Source organism: Linepithema humile, chromosome 1 (genome assembly GCF_040581485.1).
Source record: "Linepithema humile isolate Giens D197 chromosome 1, Lhum_UNIL_v1.0, whole genome shotgun sequence".
In the NCBI taxonomy this organism is placed as follows: domain Eukaryota; kingdom Metazoa; phylum Arthropoda; class Insecta; order Hymenoptera; family Formicidae; genus Linepithema; species Linepithema humile.
Genome location: NC_090128.1, coordinates 37,556,155 through 37,570,971, shown reverse-complemented (window position 1 = coordinate 37,570,971; position 14,817 = coordinate 37,556,155). Strand labels below are relative to the sequence as shown.

The 14,817-nt window shown below is 26.2% G+C and overlaps 2 protein-coding genes across 4 annotated transcripts; both read right to left on the bottom strand.

Moving 5' to 3' along the window:
- Positions 1-5,032: 5,032 nt before the first annotated feature.
- On the bottom strand, positions 5,033-8,325 carry LOC136997116 (leucine-rich repeat-containing protein 58-like). Of its 2 annotated transcripts, none has more exons than XM_067347432.1 (7): positions 8,185-8,325; positions 7,414-7,710; positions 7,047-7,271; positions 6,480-6,635; positions 6,111-6,338; positions 5,652-5,986; positions 5,033-5,543 (listed from the first exon to the last, which is right to left on the bottom strand). In XM_067347432.1, exons 2-7 carry the CDS (start codon positions 7,654-7,656, stop codon positions 5,309-5,311), a joined length of 1,422 nt encoding a protein of 473 aa, XP_067203533.1. In that variant the 5' UTR covers positions 7,657-7,710; positions 8,185-8,325; the 3' UTR covers positions 5,033-5,308. The 2 variants fall into 2 exon arrangements, with proteins under 2 accessions (XP_067203533.1, XP_067203534.1); XM_067347433.1 differs by having other exon boundaries at positions 7,414-7,721; positions 8,185-8,295.
- A 1,927-nt stretch (positions 8,326-10,252) lies between these two features.
- LOC105667439 (leucine-rich repeat-containing protein 58-like) lies at positions 10,253-14,599 on the bottom strand. 2 transcript variants are annotated; one of them, XM_067346974.1, is made up of 7 exons: positions 14,389-14,599; positions 13,618-13,925; positions 13,251-13,475; positions 12,301-12,456; positions 11,933-12,160; positions 11,474-11,808; positions 10,253-11,365 (listed from the first exon to the last, which is right to left on the bottom strand). In XM_067346974.1, the coding sequence occupies exons 2-7, from the start codon at positions 13,858-13,860 to the stop codon at positions 11,131-11,133; spliced, it is 1,422 nt and encodes a 473-aa protein (XP_067203075.1). In that variant the 5' UTR covers positions 13,861-13,925; positions 14,389-14,599; the 3' UTR covers positions 10,253-11,130. The 2 variants fall into 2 exon arrangements, with proteins under 2 accessions (XP_067203075.1, XP_012214666.1); XM_012359243.2 differs by having other exon boundaries at positions 13,618-13,914.
- Positions 14,600-14,817: the final 218 nt, after the last annotated feature.

Here is a 14,817-nt window from a genome sequence, read left to right as displayed (position 1 = left end):
ATAATAATGGTACATCCATTAAGCATCCTTTAATTAATCCGACTGTTTGCTCCAGATACATCGAGCATTACCAACCACAATATTTATTAATTTCTTCAATAAATGTATAAAAAATCACAAAAAAATTATTTTTTTCCTATAAGAATATATTACAATAAGAAAAGACAACAAAAAAGAAGAGAGAGAGAGAGAGAGAGAGAAAGGGAGACATAATAAAAAACTTGAAAACAAATAAATGATATGTAAACATATCTATTGCATATGTAAAAAAAATTTATTAAATTTTTCCATTAGCACACCTGACTTTGTTAAAATGCAAAAATTAAAATAACAAAACCATTACTCAGTTTTCTAAGAAATATGTTCTTAATATCACAAATCGTTGCATATGTATTTTCATATGTAGTTTCATATGTATTTTCATAAAAAATATTGCACTTAATACTAAGCCTTAAAAATATGTCGATTAAACGTATTAATATTTTGTATCTACTTAACATGCATAAAGAAAAATACATAAACTTAGTGGTAAAGTATAAAAATCGTGCAAAAATATTTTGAGTTAAGGAAATAAAAAAATTTCAATACATTTTGTAAGACTGATTATGATAGAAAAATCTTGAAAATCTTAAAAATTTTGCAAGCTTACTGTCTTGAATGCCTTGAATGATATGAATGTGTAAAATATTTTACATAATTTAACACATATTTATATACACAGGCAAATGTATGTATACAACATACATGTATATAAACAAATTCAAGGCTTTAAAGCTTTTAAGATTTGCCAAAATTCTCAATTAAAACAGTCTGCAAAATGTTTTAAGATTTTTGATTTTTAGTCATTCTTGGTTTGCTTAAAAATTTGTAAGTAAGAATCTATTTGTGAAATCCTATCACTAAATATATATATAATTCTGTGTTTTACAAAATATACAAAAATAGTAATATCGACAAAAATCGATAAATTATGTGTGTACTCGTCAACAAATATATAAAATTTAAAAGTTTTGATATTGGTCATATCAGATATTTTTATATAGATTACATTTCGTAAATTTTAAGTCGAATAAACTAATCAAACCTTAATCTTTTAGCACATTCTGATGAACAAGCGTAACATTCAAACTTTGCTACGAAAATATGTAGTGATGTAACCGGCATAAACTTAAGATCCAGCATTTTAAAATACTCAGAAAAAGTATGAAGCGCTTTCCATAATAACGAAAACATGGAGTTTCACAAAAGAAGCAATATCTTTTATTATCCAAATATTTGACAAATACTTGTGGTAATTTCTTTGTGCTTTTTTGTTTGTAATTTAATCTATAATTTAATTTGTACTTTAATTTATAATCGTCAAGATTATTAAAAATATTGAAATAATTTTGACTTACACACAGTATTTTTCAAAAGTCAAGTTAAATATAATTAAAAATGTCGAAATAATAGCAACAAGCCCAGATTTCAGGATAACTTCAGCTGAACAATCCATAAGACTTGGCACTATCAAATTCGTAGTCTTATTATCATCACTATTGTCATCTAAATTAAATGGATTCCCATTAACACATATATCAGCCGAAAAATGTGCCAAACTTCCTGGTAAATATAACAAATCATTGTCGGATAAATCAAGACTTATTAATCTTTTTAGATTTGCGAGACTTTGTGGTAAACATTTCAATTTATTGCATTTAAGAAATAAAAAAAGTAAAGCATTTAGTTCTCCAATTTGTGGCGGTAATTCCGTTAACTAGAAATAATTAATAATTTTATAATTTATTAGTAGATAATGAATATAAACTAGCCATTATATTTTCTTATAATAATTTTGATTCTTTTATGATGTTTTGATAAATAAATAGTGCAAGTCTTACCAGATGTGCGACAGGTGTAATTCACACCATTTATTCCTGACTGCAGATTGCTCTAGCCATTCCCACGTATTGTAATCAGATTTTCCAAAATAATTAGAAGTGAGATTAAGATACATAAGATTAGGCAAAGTACCTAACTTTTTTGGTAAGTACTTGATCTTATTATCGCATAAGAATAAGGCTATTAAGTTTTCCATACAAGTAATTTGTAATGGTATTGTGATCTACTCAGAGAAAATTTTATATAAAAAATTACTATGTACGGTAGTAGCCGCGGACCATAAAGGAATTATAAAAATTTTTACTATGTTATTCACATGTAAAACATAGCAAAAATTTTTGGTCCGCGGCTTCATGGTTACTGCTGTACATAGTAATTTTTGATATAAAATTTTCTGCGTGTATAAATAAAGTTAACTTATTAATATAATGGTTGACTTTTTACGCATTGTCAATAAAAAGTAATTGTAATTTAAATGTTTCATTTTTAAGAAAATTTTTTAAGAAATAATTTTATTTTTGTTAGTTAATATCATGATATTTTAGTAATTCGATATTGCAACTTACATAATTGCGACTTATGTTAAGTCTTTCTAAAGTATATCTAATGGGAGTTTGCATTAACCATTTCCATGCAGATTCTTTAGAGCTCCCAAGATTATTACACGATAGATCCAGCTCAACAAGTATCAAATTGCCAAACTCTTTTGGTAAAGAAAAATCATAAACATAAAAATAATAAACATAATCATAATCATAAAAATCATAAACAGTCTTGTATAGCTTAATTGTGTGTCATAACGTTGATCATTCAATGCATGGTTAAAAAACATATTACAATAATTTGACTTCTTCACATAAATAATATTCAATAATTGATGAAATGTATCATTTATTTAAATTAACAAATAATTAATAAAAATAAAGTACGTTGGCACGTATAGAATATAAATAGAATAAAAGCTAATTTGCCAAATATCACATAATTTATGAATTATAATATTTCAGTGCACTTTTCTGCTGAGAAAACGGTAATTTACAAAAATCACGCTGACGAAATGTTTCATTTTTTCAGGTAATAGTGTTATTATACTTAGTAAATATTATAATTTTTTAATATTGCATTGTTTAACTTACAAAATTGTGATTCATGTTTAAACATAATAAATTATTTCTAATAGAAGATAGCTTCAGCCATTTATATGTAGATTGAGTGGATTTTCCACGATAATTGTGCAAAAATACGCAATACGGAAGGTGAGATAAAGTACCTAGCTCCTTTGGCAAAAAAGAGACGTTATTTCTCTCCGATGCTAAATTTATTAAATTTTAAAAAGTTGCAACGATTGTGTAGCAATCGTAAATAGATTTTCTTAGTTACTTTTCTTATTTTTTTCTTAAAAACTAATTAAATTTTTTATTTCTAATATTGTTATTATGATACCTTTATCTCGTACAATTGTGCTTCTATTTTGAAAAAAAAGTTATAAAATCTGTTTGTTCAATGTATGTTTCATATCCTTCTTTCAAGGATAAAAAAAATATCAAGCTTTGCGAAAATAACAGAAAATTTTAAAAATTGTTAATATTAATGTACACTGTACAAAAGTAATGTCTTATTTAATTGCCAGTGCATTTAACAAAAATTTTATTTTGCGTTATTTTAAATATACAAATTACCCTGTTACTTCTGTTGTATTTATGAAAAAATGTAGAGCGTTATTGCTAATAAACTTCTATAGAACTAACACAAAACACATTAATCTATTCAAAATAAGTTTTAAAAGTTCTAAAAGTTCTGTTCCGTTGTCGACGTTAAAGCTACAGTATAATCTCAATTAAATGTTTATTTGTACCGCGTGATATTATTGACACAAAAATATACGATTGTATGAAAGCAACTTAAATTTAAAAGTTTATCAAAGTGATAATGACACTAAACTGCACCTGTGAGACATTTTTACTCCATTGGATAATAATAATGATATGTCCGATAAACATCTTTTAATTAATTCGACTATTTTCTTCAAATACAACGAGTATTACCAACGACAATATTTATTAATTTCTTCAATAAATATATAAAAAATCACAAAAAAAATTTTTTTTTCTATAAAAATATATTACTAATAATATAAGAAAAAACAACAAAAAAAGAAAAAAGAGAGACAGAGGCAAAGAGAGAAAAAGAAAGAGGGGGGAGGGGGGGAGAGAGAGACAGAGAAAGAGAGAAAAAGAAAACATAATAAAAAACATGTAAACACAAATATATGTTATGTAAACATATTTATATGTAACAAAATTTATTAATTTTCTCCATTAGCACACTTGGTTTTGTTGAAATGTAAAAATTAAAATAACAAAATTATTATTCAGTTTTCTAAGAAATATATTCTTAATGTCACAAAGCGATGCATATCATATGTACTTTAATTGCATGAAAAATATTGCAGTTGATATTAAGCTTTAGAAATATGTCGATTAAACGAATTAATATTTTATTTTTACTAATCACGCATGTTATATAAAAAAAGATACATAAACTTAGTCATAAAGCATAAAAATCGTGCAAAAATATCTTGAGTTAAAGACTTTAGTCAAAGAAATTAAAAAAATTCAATACATTTTGTAAGACTGTCATGATAAAAAAATCTTGAAAATCTTAAAAATTTTGATAACCTTAAGTCTAGAATGCCTTGAGCGGTATGAATGTGAGACATATTTTACATAATTTAACACATATACATAACACTGACACATGTATATATACAATATATACACAAACACATATGTATGTGTGTGTGTATATATATATATATATACATATATATATATATATATATATATATATATATATATACATATTTAAAAATATATTTTTATGATATTTACACGTTGATATTAAGCTTTAGAAATATGTCGATTAAACGAATTAATATTTTATTTTTACTAATCACGCATGTTATATAAAAAAAGATACATAAACTTAGTCATAAAGCATAAAAATCGTGCTATCTATATATATATCGTGCTCGATCTATATATATATATATACATATACACACACACAAACATATGTATACAAATTCAATACTTTAAAGCTATTAAGATTTTTCAAAATTTTCAATGAAAACAGTTTGCAGAATGTTTTAAGATTTTTGACTTTTAATCATTCTTGGTTTGATTAAAAATTTGCAAGAACGAATCTATTTGTGGTAGTGATAGTATATCCTATCACTAAATATACAATAATTTTGTGTTTTAAAATATATGCAAAAATAATAATATCGACAAATATCGATAAATTATATGTATACTCGTCAAAGAATGTATAAAATTCAAAAGTTTTGAAATCGGTCATATCAGATATTTTTATACAAGTTTCATTCTGTTGTAAATTTTAAGTCTAATAATTTAATCATGTATTCTTAATTCCTTAGCATTTCAGCACAATTTGATGAACAAACATAACATTCAAAACTTGCATTTTTGATATTTTCAGATGCATGTAATTTAAAATTCGGTATACCACAATAATCAGGATAATTTATGAAGCGCTTTTCGTAATAACGATAACATGCATTATTACAAAGGAAGCAATGTCTTGTATTATTCATATATCTGATCAATTCTTCAGGTAAACCATAATTTGTATATTCTAATCTATAATCGTCAAGATTATTAAAAATATTGAAATAATTTTGATTTACACAGTAATTTTCAAGAGTCAAGTTAAATATAATTAAAAACATCGAAATAATAGCAACAAACCCATTTTTCAGAATAACTTCAGCTGAACAATCCACAAGACTTGGCACTTCCAACTTCGTAATAAAATCATCACCACTATCATCATCACCATCGTCATCATTATCGTCATCAATGTCGTCATCTATCAAATTAAATGGATTCTCATCAACATTTATACGCGCCGTTAAATGTGACACACTTCCTGGTAAATATTTCAAATTATTGTTCGACAAATTAAGCCCTTCTAAACTTTTTAGATTTGAAAGACTTTGTGGTAAACATTTTATCTCATTGGAAGCAAGCGATAAATAAACTAAAGCATTTAGTTTTCCAATTTGTGGCGGTAATTCCGTTAACTAGAAATAATTAATAATTTTATAATTTCTTAGTAGATAATAAATATAAACTAAGCTTTTTCATTATTTTATAATAATTTCAGTTCTTCTAATGATGTTTTGATAAATAAATAGTGCGTCTTACCAGATTGAACGACAGATCTAATCCTAACAATTCATTTGTGACTGCAGCTTGCTCTAACCATTCCCACTTATTGCGATCAGATTTTCCAAGGTGATTAAAAGAAAGTAAAAAACATTTAAGCTTAGGCAAAGTACCTAACTTTTTTGGTAAAAAGTGTATTTTGTTGTTGCTTATGTCTAACCACATTAGTTCTTTCAAATATGTAATTTGTAATGGAAATTCAGTCAGCTACGTATAATAGTACATTGTTAGTATCTCAACGCACGATCTCAATAAATTCTATTAGAGCTATACTCCTTATTTTTAAATAACAATTTATTTAATTAGCTTGAAATAATAAAATGCTAGTAACTAAACAGTGCAACTTACAAAATTGCCACATATTTCTAAATGCATTAAATTATTTCTAATGGGCATATTTAACCATTCCCATGTAGAATGTCGACATGTTCCGAGCAAATTATTCGATAAATTGAGCTCCAACAGTTGAGACAGCGTACCAAACTCTTTTGCTAAGAACTTGATCTTATTTTCGCATAAGAATAAGATTTGTAAGTATTTGATACAAATTATTTGTAAAGGTAATGTAGTGATCATACGAAGAAAATTTTATATAAAAAATTACTATATACGGTAGTAGAGGCGGACCATGAAGGAATTATAAAAATTTTTACTATGTTATTCACATGTAAAACATAGCAAAAATTTTTGGTCCGCGGCTTCATGGTTACTGCTGTACATAGTAATTTTTGACATAAAATTTTCTGCGTGTATAAATAAGGTTAACTTATTAATATAATGGTTGACTTTTTACGCATTGTCAATAAAAAGTAATTGTAATTTAAATGTTTCATTTTTAAGAAAATTTTTTAAAAAATAATTTTATTTTTGTTAGTTAATATCATGATATTTTAGTAATTCGATATTGCAACTTACATAATTGCGACTTATGTTAAGTCTTTTTAAAGTATATCTAATGGGAGTTTGCATTAACCATTCCCATACAGATTCTTTAGAGTTTCCAAGATTATTATACGATAGATCCAGTTCAACAAGTATCAAATTGCCAAACTCTTTTGGTAAAGAACTGATTTTGCTCCCTCTCATGTTTAATTTTGTGAGACGATTCAAACATGTGATTTGCAAAGGTAATTCAGGTAGCTGTAAATAACAAAATAATTCCAGAACATAACAATAAATGGTGGAAACGTAAAGTAATTTTTTTATTTTTTAAATAAAAACTTTATTTTGTTAATTAGTAGTTAATATCATAATATCTGAGTAAGTAGATAGTGTAACTTACGTCATAATGCATTATTCTCAATGATTTTAAATTATTTCTCATAGAATCTTGCTCTAACCATTCCCATGCAGATCGAGTAGTATTCACGACATAATTACTGGATAATGTAATCTCTTGTAGATGATGTAATGTACCGAACTCTTTTGGCAAGAAATTAAACTTACATTCTTGTAAAGTTACATCTACTAAATTCCGAAAAGATGTATGCATTGTCAAATACAAAAATTCTTTTGCAACCATCATCCTTATTTTCTTCTTCTTCAAAACTATATAAAATTTTATTTTACTTGATGTTTTCTGAAAAATACCTTTATTTTGCATCACTGTAAAAATCTAATGCAATTCAAAGTTGAAATGGGTTGGATATTGTATACATTTTTAAATATCAAGTGTTGTGTGATACTAGAACAATCATTCTAAAAAGTGTAGTTATAGATATTATTTGATCGAACAAAGTTATGTATTTTAAATTTTGCTTAAAGAAATTCTATTATTCTTGACAAATAAATAATTTCTATACATTTCTACTTTTTTATTCAAATTTTTAAAGTAATTTTTAAAGAATTATAAAAAAATGTTACTTTAATAACATGTGTGTTTTCAAGATGTGTGTAATAACGTGTTTTCAAGATGAAAAAGATCTATAAAGTATAAATGTCGCAATGACATAGAAGATGTTATAAAATGTATGTTGAAATTAATTTAACTCCTATAAATTTATTATTTTATGCAGTAAAGATGATTCTGAATTAAACGTACGGTGAATATTACCTCGTTTCTTCTCCTATGTTGAAAGCGGTTGATAAACGACAAGAATGTGAATTGTAAAACGTGGTTATCTGTTTCATATGACAACTGCTAAATGTACTGCTCTGTTATATACGTCCAAGCTGCTGTACATAAAGTCAATGATGTTTATTATTTTGTGTGTTAATGTGGGGAAAATCATACGCGCTTTTGCCAAACGTTACATAAAATTGGAATCCGTCGAAGTAAACGATTTCTATATTGCAGGATTGACATATAATTCGTAAATTAGAAAGAATTATTATTTAATTAAAGAAAAATTCTTTTCTGATAGCGAATAAAAGAGTTTATCTTGTTATGCATTGCGGCGCGTTTTTATTTTGATATTTCAACAGAAAAAATTTCTAAGAGTATCAAGCTGGCAATATAGAGATGATGTATCAAAAAAAGTCATTATCGTATATTAATATTTTATCTATGTTGCGCAAATCGTAACAGTCTCGTATAGCTTAATTGTATGTCATAACGATGATCAATCAATGCATGGTTAGAAAACATATTACAATAATTTGACTTCTTTACATAAATAATATTCAATAATTGACGAAATGTGTCATTTATTTAAATTAATAAATAATTAATAAAAATAAAGTACGTTGGCATGTATAGAATGTAAATAATAGAATAAAAGCTAATTTGCCAAATATCACATAATTTATGAATTATAATATTTCAGTGCACTTTTCTGCTGAGAAAACGGTAATTTACAAAAATCACGCTGACGAAATGTTTCATTTTTTCAGGTAATAGTGTTATTATACTTAGTAAATATTATAATTTTTTAATATTGCATTGTTTAACTTACAAAATTGTGATTCATGTTTAAGCATAATAAATTATTTCTAATAGAAGATAGCTTCAGCCATTTATATGTAGATTGAGTGGATTTTCCACGATAATTGTGCAAAAATACGCAATACGGAAGGTGAGATAAAGTACCTAGCTCCTTTGGCAAAAAAGAGACGTTATTTCTCTCCGATGCTAAATTTATTAAATTTTAAAAAGTTGCAACGATTGTGTAGCAATCGTAAATAGATTTTCTTAGTTACTTTTCTTATTTTTTTCTTAAAAACTAATTAAATTTTTTATTTCTAATATTGTTATTATGATACCTTTATCTCGTACAATTGTGCTTCTATTTTGAAAAAAAAGTTATAAAATCTGTTTGTTCAATGTATGTTTCATATCCTTCTTTCAAGGATAAAAAAAATATCAAGCTTTGCGAAAATAACAGAAAATTTTAAAAATTGTTAATATTAATGTACACTGTACAAAAGTAATGTCTTATTTAATTGCCAGTGCATTTAACAAAAATTTTATTTTGCGTTATTTTAAATATACAAATTACCCTGTTACTTCTGTTGTATTTATGAAAAAATGTAGAGCGTTATTGCTAATAAACTTCTATAGAACTAACACAAAACACATTAATCTATTCAAAATAAGTTTTAAAAGTTCTAAAAGTTCTGTTCCGTTGTCGACGTTAAAGCTACAGTATAATCTCAATTAAATGTTTATTTGTACCGCGTGATATTATTGACACAAAAATATACGATTGTATGAAAAGCAACTTAAATTTAAAAGTTTATCAAAGTGATAATGACACTAGGCTGCACCTGTAGAGACTTTTTTACTCCATTGGATAATAATAATGGTACGTCCGTTAAACATCTTTTAATTAATTCGACTATTTTCTTCAGATACATCGAGTATTACCAACGAGAATATTTACTTAATTTCTTCATCAAATATATAAAAAATCACAAAAAAAATTTTTTTCTATAAAAATATATTACTAATAATATAAGAAAAGACAACAAAAAAAGAAAGAAGAGAGGCAGAGAGAGAAAGAAAGAGAAAGAGAGAGAGAGAAAGAAAAGAAAATAGAGAGAGAAAAAGGGGGGTAAGAGAGAGAGAGAGAGAGAGAGAGAGAGAGAGAGAGAGAGAGAGAGAGAGAGAGGGAGAGAGAGAGAGGGAGAGAGAGAGAGAAAGAAAGAATGTATATGTAAAAAAATTTATTAATTTTCCACATTAGCACACTTGGTTTTGTTGAAATGTAAAAATTAAAATAACAAAATTATTATTCAGTTTTCTAAGAAATATATTCTTAATGTCACAAAGCGATGCATATCATATGTACTTTAATTGCATGAAAAATATTGCAGTTGATATTAAGCTTTAGAAATATGTCGATTAAACGAATTAATATTTTATTTTTACTAATCACGCATGTTATATAAAAAAAGATACATAAACTTAGTCATAAAGCATAAAAATCGTGCAAAAATATCTTGAGTTAAAGACTTTAGTCAAAGAAATTAAAAAAATTCAATACATTTTGTAAGACTGTCATGATAAAAAAATCTTGAAAATCTTAAAAATTTTGATAACCTTAAGTCTAGAATGCCTTGAGCGGTATGAATGTGAGACATATTTTACATAATTTAACACATATACATAACACTGACACATGTATATATACAATATATACACAAACACATATGTATGTGTGTGTATATATATATATATATATATACATATACACACACACAAACATATGTATACAAATTCAATACTTTAAAACTATTAAGATTTTTCAAAATTTTCAATGAAAACAGTTTGCAGAATGTTTTAAGATTTTTGACTTTTAATCATTCTTGGTTTGATTAAAAATTTGCAAGAACGAATCTATTTGTGGTAGTGATAGTATATCCTATCACTAAATATACAATAATTTTGTGTTTTAAAATATATGCAAAAATAATAATATCGACAAATATCGATAAATTATATGTATACTCGTCAAAGAATGTATAAAATTCAAAAGTTTTGAAATCGGTCATATCAGATATTTTTATACAAGTTTCATTCTGTTGTAAATTTTAAGTCTAATAATTTAATCATGTATTCTTAATTCCTTAGCATTTCAGCACAATTTGATGAACAAACATAACATTCAAAACTTGCATTTTTGATATTTTCAGATGCATGTAATTTAAAATTCGGTATACCACAATAATCAGGATAATTTATGAAGCGCTTTTCGTAATAACGATAACATGCATTATTACAAAGGAAGCAATGTCTTGTATTATTCATATATCTGATCAATTCTTCAGGTAAACCATAATTTGTATATTCTAATCTATAATCGTCAAGATTATTAAAAATATTGAAATAATTTTGATTTACACAGTAATTTTCAAGAGTCAAGTTAAATATAATTAAAAACATCGAAATAATAGCAACAAACCCATTTTTCAGAATAACTTCAGCTGAACAATCCACAAGACTTGGCACTTCCAACTTCGTAATAAAATCATCACCACTATCATCATCACCATCGTCATCATTATCGTCATCAATGTCGTCATCTATCAAATTAAATGGATTCTCATCAACATTTATACGCGCCGTTAAATGTGACACACTTCCTGGTAAATATTTCAAATTATTGTTCGACAAATTAAGCCCTTCTAAACTTTTTAGATTTGAAAGACTTTGTGGTAAACATTTTATCTCATTGGAAGCAAGCGATAAATAAACTAAAGCATTTAGTTTTCCAATTTGTGGCGGTAATTCCGTTAACTAGAAATAATTAATAATTTTATAATTTATTAGTAGATAATAAATATAAACTAAGCTTTTTCATTATTTTATAATAATTTCAGTTCTTCTAATGATGTTTTGATAAATAAATAGTGCGTCTTACCAGATTGAACGACAGATCTAATCCTAACAATTCATTTGTGACTGCAGCTTGCTCTAACCATTCCCACTTATTGCGATCAGATTTTCCAAGGTGATTAAAAGAAAGTAAAAAACATTTAAGCTTAGGCAAAGTACCTAACTTTTTTGGTAAAAAGTGTATTTTGTTGTTGCTTATGTCTAACCACATTAGTTCTTTCAAATATGTAATTTGTAATGGAAATTCAGTCAGCTACGTATAATAGTACATTGTTAGTATCTCAACGCACGATCTCAATAAATTCTATTAGAGCTATACTCCTTATTTTTAAATAACAATTTATTTAATTACTTGAAATAATAAAATGCTAGTAACTAAACAGTGCAACTTACAAAATTGCCACATATTTCTAAATGCATTAAATTATTTCTAATGGGCATATTTAACCATTCCCATGTAGAATGTCGACATGTTCCGAGCAAATTATTCGATAAATTGAGCTCCAACAGTTGAGACAGCGTACCAAACTCTTTTGCTAAGGACTTGATCTTATTTTTGCATAAAAATAAAATTTGTAAGTTTTTTATAGAAATTATTTATAAAGGTAATGTAGTGATCACACGAAGAAAATTTTATATAAAAAATTACTATACAGGGTGATTCAAAATAACCTGATGTCCTTGTAATGCCATATTCTTGAGCGAATTCTGAGACGATTTTTCCTTTTACAAAATTTTGTCCGAAGCTTAGTTTTCGAGTTATAATTGAAAATAATTTGCTACTTACGAGTCCGATACAACGGACAGGCAGAGACGGTGCAATGCGTCATGAGACGACAGTAAACACTTGACAGTCTCATTATACATTGCGCGTCCCTGCCTGCCCGTTGTATCGAACTCATAAGTTGCTACCTATTTTCAATTATAACTCGAAAACTAAGCTTCGGACAAAATTTTGTAAAAGGAAAAATCGTCTCAGAATTCGCTCAAGAATATGGCATTGCAAGGACATCAGATTATTTTAAATCACCCTGTATACGGTAGTAGAGGCGGACCATGAAGGAATTATAAAAATTTTTACTATGTTATTCACATGTAAAACATAGCAAAAATTTTTGGTCCGCGGCTTCATGGTTACTGCTGTACATAGTAATTTTTGACATAAAATTTTCTGCGTGTATAAATAAGGTTAACTTATTAATATAATGGTTGACTTTTTACGCATTGTCAATAAAAAGTAATTGTAATTTAAATGTTTCATTTTTAAGAAAATTTTTTAAAAAATAATTTTATTTTTGTTAGTTAATATCATGATATTTTAGTAATTCGATATTGCAACTTACATAATTGTGACTTATGTTAAGTCTTTTTAAAGTATATCTAATGGGAGTTTGCATTAACCATTCCCATACAGATTCTTTAGAGTTTCCAAGATTATTATACGATAGATCCAGTTCAACAAGTATCAAATTGCCAAACTCTTTTGGTAAAGAACTGATTTTGCTCCCTCTCATGTTTAATTTTGTGAGACGATTCAAACATGTGATTTGCAAAGGTAATTCAGGTAGCTGTAAATAACAAAATAATTCCAGAACATAACAATAAATGGTGGAAACGTAAAGTAATTTTTTTATTTTTTAAATAAAAACTTTATTTTGTTAATTAGTAGTTAATATCATAATATCTGAGTAAGTAGATAGTGTAACTTACGTCATAATGCATTATTCTCAATGATTTTAAATTATTTCTCATAGAATCTTGCTCTAACCATTCCCATGCAGATCGAGTAGTATTCACGACATAATTACTGGATAATGTAATCTCTTGTAGATGATGTAATGTACCGAACTCTTTTGGCAAGAAATTAAACTTACATTCTTGTAAAGTTACATCTACTAAATTCCGAAAAGATGTATGCATTGTCAAATACAAAAATTCTTTTGCAACCATCATCCTTATTTTCTTCTTCTTCAAAACTATATAAAATTTTATTTTACTTGATGTTTTCTGAAAAATACCTTTATTTTGCATCACTGTAAAAATCTAATGCAATTCAAAGTTGAAATGGGTTGGATATTGTATACATTTTTAAATATCAAGTGTTGTGTGATACTAGAACAATCATTCTAAAAAGTGTAGTTATAGATATTATTTGATCGAACAAAGTTATGTATTTTAAATTTTGCTTAAAGAAATTCTATTATTCTTGACAAATAAATAATTTCTATACATTTCTACTTTTTTATTCAAATTTTTAAAGTAATTTTTAAAGAATTATAAAAAAATGTTACTTTAATAACATGTGTGTTTTCAAGATGTGTGTAATAACGTGTTTTCAAGATGAAAAAGATCTATAAAGTATAAATGTCGCAATGACATAAAAGATGTTATAAAATGTATGTTGAAATTAATTTAACTCCTATAAATTTATTATTTTATGCAGTAAAGATGATTCTGAATTAAACGTACGGTGAATATTACCTCGTTTCTTCTCCTATGTTGAAAGCGGTTGATAAACGACAAGAATGTGAATTGTAAAACGTGGTTATCTGTTTCATATGACAACTGCTAAATGTACTGCTCTGTTATATACGTCCAAGCTGCTGTACATAAAGTCAATAATGTTTATTATTTTGTGTGTTAATGTGGGGAAAATCATACGCGCTTTTGCCAAACGTTACATAAAATTGGAATCCGTCGAAGTAAACGATTTCTATATTGCAGGATTGACATATAATTCGTAAATTAGAAAGAATTATTATTTAATTAAAGAAAAATTCTTTTCTGATAGCGAATAAAAGAGTTTATCTTGTTATGCATTGCGGCGCGTTCCTATTTCAACAGAAAAATTTATAAGATTATCAAGCTGGCAATATAGAGATGATGTATCAAAGAAATCATTTTTGTATA